At 44.3% G+C, this 7,890-nt stretch overlaps 1 protein-coding gene across 3 annotated transcripts in view; it reads left to right on the forward strand.

The window, feature by feature from the left end:
* LOC127294103 (alcohol dehydrogenase 1) overlaps positions 1-6,899 on the forward strand; it is a 32,570-nt gene extending 25,671 nt beyond the window's left edge. Inside the window, exons 1-10 of one of the 3 annotated variants that reach the window (XM_051323856.2) lie at positions 3,750-4,125; positions 4,342-4,478; positions 4,587-4,627; positions 5,148-5,473; positions 5,557-5,639; positions 5,725-5,800; positions 5,888-5,949; positions 6,042-6,137; positions 6,265-6,426; positions 6,540-6,899. In XM_051323856.2, the coding sequence (XP_051179816.1) occupies positions 4,092-4,125; positions 4,342-4,478; positions 4,587-4,627; positions 5,148-5,473; positions 5,557-5,639; positions 5,725-5,800; positions 5,888-5,949; positions 6,042-6,137; positions 6,265-6,426; positions 6,540-6,656 (1,134 nt within the window). In that variant the 5' untranslated portion in view covers positions 3,750-4,091 and the 3' untranslated portion in view covers positions 6,657-6,899. Of the gene's footprint in view, positions 1-3,749; positions 4,126-4,341; positions 4,479-4,580; positions 4,628-5,147; positions 5,474-5,556; positions 5,640-5,724; positions 5,801-5,887; positions 5,950-6,041; positions 6,138-6,264; positions 6,427-6,539 lie in introns of those variants that run through there. The other 2 variants (XM_051323854.2, XM_051323855.2) reach the window with 2 other exon arrangements.
* The last annotated feature ends 991 nt before the right edge of the window (positions 6,900-7,890 follow it).

Below are 7,890 nucleotides of genomic sequence, written 5' to 3' on the forward strand. Positions count from 1 at the left end.
GGAGGATGCTTTCACTGCATCAACCGCCACACCATAGCAGGGTGGTCATAAAGGTGCAGTTAGGTATTCCAATGGGATGGTTGAGGTGTATGGATCAAGAGCTAGCTTTGTTCGTCTTCGTGACGGAAGATACTCTCGGCCCACTCGGTGAGATTACATTCAAGTTGCAACACATGACTAGGTCATGAGGATTGAATCGAACAGAACGAGTTGAATAGCCTTGTCGGTAACGAGATTGAACTAGGTACGATGATACCGATGATCAGTCTCGGACAAGTGCATGTATCGAAGTAACAAAGGGAATGGGATGCGACATAATGGTTCAAACGACGATCACATCTTCGTAGAATACATGGGGGTCATTATTATTCTCTAGAACACCCTGGTGATCATTGATCAGAGAGTGTCTCGATCATGTATGTGTTATTCTCGAACCATACGGAAACACACTTAAGGGTTCAACGAAACTTAAAATTGTTTTGGATTCAAAGGAAACACCAGAGAATGGAGAAGAGAGATCCAGAAAAGTTTCCGGGAGAATCCGAAGGTGTTCGGAATAGTTAGGGAGGTGTCTCGGACTAATGGTAATTAAAGGATATGTTTAATATGTTGATTAGATGAATTAATATATTAAAATATATTTAATTTAATAAAAATATGATTTTTTATTTAATTGTAAAGGGAATCCCTATTTTTTATTAGGCCCCATATGGAAGGAGCCAAATAAAAAAAAGGAGAAAAAAGAAAAAAAAGGGAAGGGGTGGCCGGCCCACCCGGTGGTCGAACGGGGAGGGGGGAGGCATGCCACGGGTGGCCTTGGCCAGCCGACCCCTCCTCTCCTCCCTTGTTTAGTCCCACCTTTCCCCCTATGTTGCCTTGCCCCTCCCCTTCCCCCTATATATAATGGAGGAATTAGGAGGAGGAGAACACACATTGAGAATTAGGGTTTGGGAGAAAAAGGAACCCCTTTGGGCGCCTCCCCTCCTCTTCCCTTCTCTATCTCCCTATCTCCTCTCTCTCTCTCTTGTTTTCTCTCAACCCGTGGTTCCTCCAAGGGTTGCGCGTGGAGGGAGTACTCCACCTGGTACGCGGGAGCACTGTTGGGATCCGGATCCAGAAGATCTAATTCCGCAACTTCGTTGGATCGGAGCCGGAAGCGTTGTTGAGTACCGTATGTGTGCGAAACTACGAGGTGCTGCACTTGCGGTACTCATGATGGTACATGAGGACTTCAACACGACATCGAGGTCGGTGACGAAGTACGACGATATCAACCACATTCTAGTGGAACGTTAACCTCTATCGGTCTACGAGGGTACGTCACCGATATCTTCTCCGTTATAGCATTACTCCTAGATAGATCTAGGCAACCGGGTTGCGTTAGTTAGAATTTTTTGTTTTCTACTACGAATCCCCAACCGTGGTATCAGAGCCGATCTATGCGTAGTATGCTTGAACACATGCAACTCTATTCTATAATTGTTACCCTCTCACGTGTACTTGTTCATTACCGAGGCACTGTTTGATGAAGCAGCGCCGACCGACCTCACGCGTACACTTACACGAGACTGGTTCTTCACTTGATATATGGCTTGTATCATATATGCAGCTTGGGGGTGTCTGTTTCTCTTACTTTAGTGGTATGGTATTTGCAACGGAGGGCCCCAAAAGGGGTGTAGTAGAGACAAATATTTAATCGGTGTTGTGGTTTCATGTTTGTAGGTAAGAATGGTTTTTTTTTACGAAAGCCTTAAAAGCCACGTAAAATTTGCAAATAATAAAGTAGAGGCGTGTATCTTTGTGTTGCAAGGGGGCTTGTAACATGTTATGATCATGATGTAAAGTAGTTATCTACTATTTGTCGCCATGCATAGCACATGATGGAGATCTAGTTGCATAGATGATTCACCCATGATATGCTACTTAATACATTCGATGTAAATACCGTCATAGCATCTTGTTTAATTGCTAGTGTTTTGTTTCCTCAACGGTACCTTTAAATAAGACGATCCCAAAATCTAATACCAATAGTGTTGCCCCTCGGTGTTGCACCATGATAGATTGACTCATCATTATGAAGCACACCGTGACGATCAGGTGCTATACATATTGACGGGCATGTACTGCGGAAGCAAGACATGTTGCACTGCAAATACGCCAAGGTTGTTACTGGTGAGCCTAGCATGTGCAGACATGGCCTCGAACACTGACCGAAAGGTCGAGCATGAGTAATATAGATGATATGATTGATACATCAATATCTACCTTTAGATTATACCAACGGCAGTGATGATCGGGGTGGTATGACTAGGAAGGATCATGTACTCACTTGAAACATTCTTAGGGATGATGTTTCTAGTGCGAGCTCATTAAATAATTTGATTAAAATTTGAACTCATAAAATTATGAACTACGTCTTAAATGATTTTGCAAATATCTTTGTAGGTCATGTCATACCCCTTCCACATGCAAGGAACGTGAGACATGCCGCATCGGTCATTATTATTGGGACTAGAAAGGCTCATGTTCCTCTATCTTCGGGGCATGTCGTTCCTGTCCGGAGTCAATGACTTTGGCGAATATGCTCATGGTATATTGACACAACGTGAAAGATGTGCAGTTTGGAAGGAGGAGCCGCTCTAGTGCCCGGTTGTGGGTGTCGTGTGTTCCGCTTACCAGCGTCGTGTATGTCTTGTGGTGCTTTTGTGTAGCTTACCGTTGTTTAGATTTTTTCTCGGTTTTTCTCTAATTAACCGAGCATTGTGAGTCTCAAATCTTGTGAGTCATCCTATTATATAACTCGGTCATTTTACTCTGTTAGTTTAGCTTTCTCCCATAGAAATGCAAATTGCTTGCCTTGGGTACAAAAGAAGGAACCATTCACTCTAATTATGCCTGCCTTACCTTCTCAAATAAATAACTTTAATGTCGCCCTCATCATTGTCATCTGAGAAAGACGTGCCAGCATCCGTAGGAGAATTTACTTCGGATAGACGTGATCGAAACCTCGGAAAAGGTTCATTGCCGTGCGGTTTAATTAGTACTACTTCGGCTAGCCGGCCACTACTTCACCAGTTCACTGGAAAGTTCATTCTAAATTGTATCAAAGTGAGCTTGGTTTCGTAACCACTAAAGCGCATTCTCTCCTTTACTCTTATTCCGGGATGGATCCCGAGTCGGTAAATACTACAGAGACTATGAAGATAAACATATCAAAAGAGACATGTGGCTCACAAAATATACTAAATCTAAGCACTTTGTGCCATTTGCACCGCCTACTTCTTTTAGTGAGGATTTGAGCTTCTTGATAGACGTCGCTCTGTACGCTATCATTGTTTGTTGACATAACATTCCCATGGTTCCTCTGTCCCGGTCTTGCACCACTCTCATATCCGTCAATGAATTTCATAGACAGTTACTATGGTTGTTTCTTCTAAAGCAAATGGAGCCTTTCCCTCCTCGAGAAAACAAGTTTAGATTGTTTTATGTGTATTCAATGAATATAGAAGCTATTTTGGTAAATTTGTCTAAATTTAAATGTTCCTATGCACCAAATAGTGTCTAGATATGTTTAAATTTAAACAAACTTTCAACATATTTTATACAGTAAGATGAAAGGAGTAAAAAAATAAATAAAGAACAGCCCATGGATCCAGAAGCGTCAGCGTAACTCCCTCCTTCCACGCTCGCGCAGCCTCTAGAATCCAGGAAACCATTTCCCTCTACACTGTCAGCACACACCTCTGTCCGACCGTGCAAACGCGAAGTGCGCCACGATCCTCCCTTCCTCCCCCCACCGACGAGGGAAAGAGCGAGACAAACCAGGTGTAGGCAGGAGCCCCGGTATCGGCGCCACGCCGCGCGCCCGTGGTTTGCTACCCAAGAAGAAGAGGGCGGCTTCGGCGGCCGTGGCGAAACCGCACCTTCTTTTCTCTTCCTCCTCTTTAGGACCCGGGTAGGAGCTATATATAGACCACACACCCCACGCTCCGTTCCCCCACGGATTCGATCCAGTGAAGCAGATTTGGGCTTTGTTTCGTGCTTAGATTGTGGTCTTCGTTCCGGTTGATTCTTCTTGAGGCGAGGGAGCAATGGCGACGGCAGGGAAGGTGATCAAGTGCAAAGGTCTGCTCTGCTTCTTGGCTTCTTGCTCTTTCTTTCACAGTATTTGCCTCAAGATTTGTTACGCCTCACTGAAAGTTGCTTGCTTGCGTTCTGTTTTCGGCTTTTCTTGTGTCCTTTTCGCTGCCGATTTTACTAATTTCGTAAGGAGAGGAAATTACGAGTGTGATCCCGAGACTGCATTCTGATGTCCCTTTCTTGGATCTGTGTTCGTTGCAGCCGCGGTGGCATGGGAGGCGGGGAAGCCGCTGTCGATCGAGGAGGTGGAGGTGGCGCCGCCGCAGGCCATGGAGGTGCGCGTCAAGATCCTCTTCACCGCCCTCTGCCACACCGACGTCTACTTCTGGGAGGCCAAGGTATGGATGCCACGGGCAGCGTAGTATCTGCTTCCTGTCAATAATTAAATCCCGTCCCAATTTTGTTGGTTGACTTGCGCCTCCGTGGCTTCCGATGCTTAGGGACAGACTCCCGTGTTCCCTCGGATCTTCGGTCATGAAGCTGGAGGGTATGTTCTTGCGCTACTACTCCCCTTGATGTATTACTTATACGCTTTGTTTCTGGTTCTGCTCTAGGGTTTCTAGATTACCATGTTGTAGTAATCGTTTGTTGAGAAAGCATAGCTAGACGTGGAACAGGGTGTTCATGAAACCCTGAACATGTGAAGGAGACATCAGAAAAAAAGAAGAGTTGAGATTGAGAAATATAAGTATTTTGTGGCCTGTGTTAGAACGTTGTATCATGATTGCTGTTTATTCGTATAGTATTGCCATCACCTTGCCGTTGGAACTTGATGAACTAAGTAGTATCAACATCATGCATCCATATCATCAATTTGTAGGAATGTTTCAGTTGACAGGTGTCTTTCTTCAATTAAGATACGGCTGTCAGCCGTTTCTCTAGCCCTTTGGTTGACTGATTTGCTAACTAGTATTTGGTATCTGAGAACTCTGAAATGAAGTCCTTTTATATTGATTTTCTGGTCATATTTATCTGTTGTGCATCCCCTGAACTTGTTTACGTTACAGCATAGTGGAGAGTGTTGGAGAGGGTGTGACTGAGCTTGCCCCTGGTGACCATGTTCTCCCTGTGTTCACCGGGGAGTGCAAGGAATGTCCCCACTGCAAGTCTGCGGAGAGCAACATGTGTGATCTTCTCAGGATCAACACCGACAGAGGTGTGATGCTCAGCGATGGCAAGTCACGCTTCTCTATTGATGGCAAGCCCATTTACCATTTCGTTGGGACTTCCACCTTCAGTGAGTATACTGTCCTGCATGTTGGTTGTGTTGCGAAGATCAACCCTGAGGCTCCCCTTGACAAAGTCTGTGTTCTTAGCTGTGGTATTTCTACTGGTAAGTTGACTTGTATTGTTTTGTAGTGTGCTTGTTATGACTATTTGTTATCTTTAGATGCTGAGTTGCCATTCTTTTTGTAGGTCTTGGTGCGTCGATTAATGTAGCAAAACCGCCAAAGGGTTCGACAGTCGCTATATTTGGGCTAGGAGCTGTTGGACTTGCTGTAAATTTTCTGACTCTTCTCATGATTGTCCTACAACTGCAATCTGGACTTGCACTTATTTGCCCTTCATGTTTATGTGATTTAGGCTGCAGAAGGTGCAAGGATTGCAGGAGCCTCAAGGATCATTGGTATTGACCTGAACGCCAACAGATTTGAAGAAGGTAAATACTCCTGATTTTACCAGATCATGAGTTTTCGTTTGTTGCTTTGAGAAGCCACTAAGTGTCCCTAATTGTGTCCATGTTCAGCTAGAAAATTTGGCTGCACAGAATTTGTGAACCCAAAAGACCACAACAAGCCGGTTCAAGAGGTTTGTTTCTTCACATCAGGGAAATACATTCTTTACACACCTAGTGCTCATATATCACATCATCATAACCTACGAATGTTGTGATGCTCTAGGTACTTATTGAGATGACAAATGGCGGAGTTGACCGCAGTGTTGAATGCACTGGCAACATCAATGCTATGATACAAGCATTTGAATGTGTTCATGATGTATGGATTCTTAACACATCAATCATCCACTTGAACATGACCCTTTGCTGTCTTCTCTTTTTCCTGGATTTTTTCGATAACAGTTTTTTTCCTGGATTGAATCATTAAATCTGTGATCTGTATTCAGGGCTGGGGTGTAGCTGTGCTGGTGGGTGTGCCACACAAGGACGCCGAGTTCAAGACCCACCCAATGAATTTCCTGAACGAGAGGACTCTGAAGGGCACCTTCTTCGGTAACTTCAAACCACGCACTGACCTACCCAATGTCGTGGAGATGTACATGAAGAAGGTAAACAGGAAGCTCTAGCAGCGATATCCTGGGATGTGTTGAAAGTTGTCTTGTATCTAAATTATCTTACTCTGAAACATGTAAAGTCCTGAACAAGTTGCTATTTTCTTCAGGAGCTGGAGGTGGAGAAGTTCATCACCCACAGCGTGCCGTTCTCGGAGATCAACAAGGCCTTTGACCTCATGGCGAAGGGGGAGGGCATCCGCTGCATCATCCGCATGGAGAACTAGGTCTCTCACCTGCTTTCGAACGCTCCAATGTAGTATACAATAAGTGCTGGGGCGGTCTCTGAACCTTCCTTGGTTGAGATCAGACACGCATCGTTGATGAGAGCTTCCGTGTATCGTCATCTTTTGTTGTTTAGCCTTCCTGAGCCAGTAGCCTATTATTAGCCTCCAGTTTCTGTAAGTATCTACCTATGGAACGGTGGTACGAGCTCCCTTTTGGCGTAATATATGCTTCTGCTACTACTAGAGCTATGAGTTTCCTATTGAGCATTCTGTTCTTGTTCCTGAGTTGTTTTGTTCTGAAGCTTTCAGTCCGGCTGTTGCTGATGCTGCTTGGTTGCTTCTGGAGTACATTTGCAGATTTGGCGGTCCAAAGTTCAGGCAAATGCAGTGCGTATTTCCCTTCGTTTCCTAGTTTTGTTCATCTTTCTCTGCTCTTGATGATCACGTTATATTCTGGAAAATTTTGGAAAAACAAATTGGAACCCAGGGCCGTGCTGATATATCAATTTTGGAAAAACAAATTGGAACCCAGGGCCGTGCTGATATATCACGGTGAACCGACGGTCTATGTTAACACGAACAAAGTGCTCCGAAGTTCAGGAAATGCAGTGTGTGTTTCCTAGTTATTGTCGATTGATGATCAAGCTTCGTATGGCTCTCCAGAGTTCATAAATTTGTTTTTTTTGGGGCGAAATGTGCAAAACTGCACTATGGGTTTGATTTCGGTTACTTGGGAACCTGAGTCAGTTTTTATTATTTTTTTACTTCATGATGTTGGTCGGACAAACCTGCATCAGTTGGTGTAGGTTCCACTCACGCCCCGTGATGTCCTAGCAAAACCCAGGCCCGTGCACGGTGAACAACAGGTAAATGTTCTTCTTTCGAATATTTTGCTAATCTATTAATAATCATCAATAGCAAGCAGATTTAAAAGTAATAAATATTATAAATAAATCTCTGGAGCACCTAGCGACAACTAAAGACATTAGCGTAAGTCATCCCTCCATCACCAGTCAGGCAAAACTTCTCGTAGTAAAGCTTGTTGTATCAGCCAAACGAGAAATCGTCATGCTAAGGCTTCAAAGGACATGGCACAACAACAGCCATGAACACCAATGATAACAACCGTAGATTGGAAGAGGTAGATCGGAAGAGGCTGACCTGAAATCACATCAACGAACACAAAAACCGACCTAATCCTAGGAGATCTGCCGGGAACACAACTCTACATGCC

Source organism: Lolium perenne, chromosome 4 (genome assembly GCF_019359855.2).
Source record: "Lolium perenne isolate Kyuss_39 chromosome 4, Kyuss_2.0, whole genome shotgun sequence".
Lineage (NCBI taxonomy): Eukaryota > Viridiplantae > Streptophyta > Magnoliopsida > Poales > Poaceae > Lolium > Lolium perenne.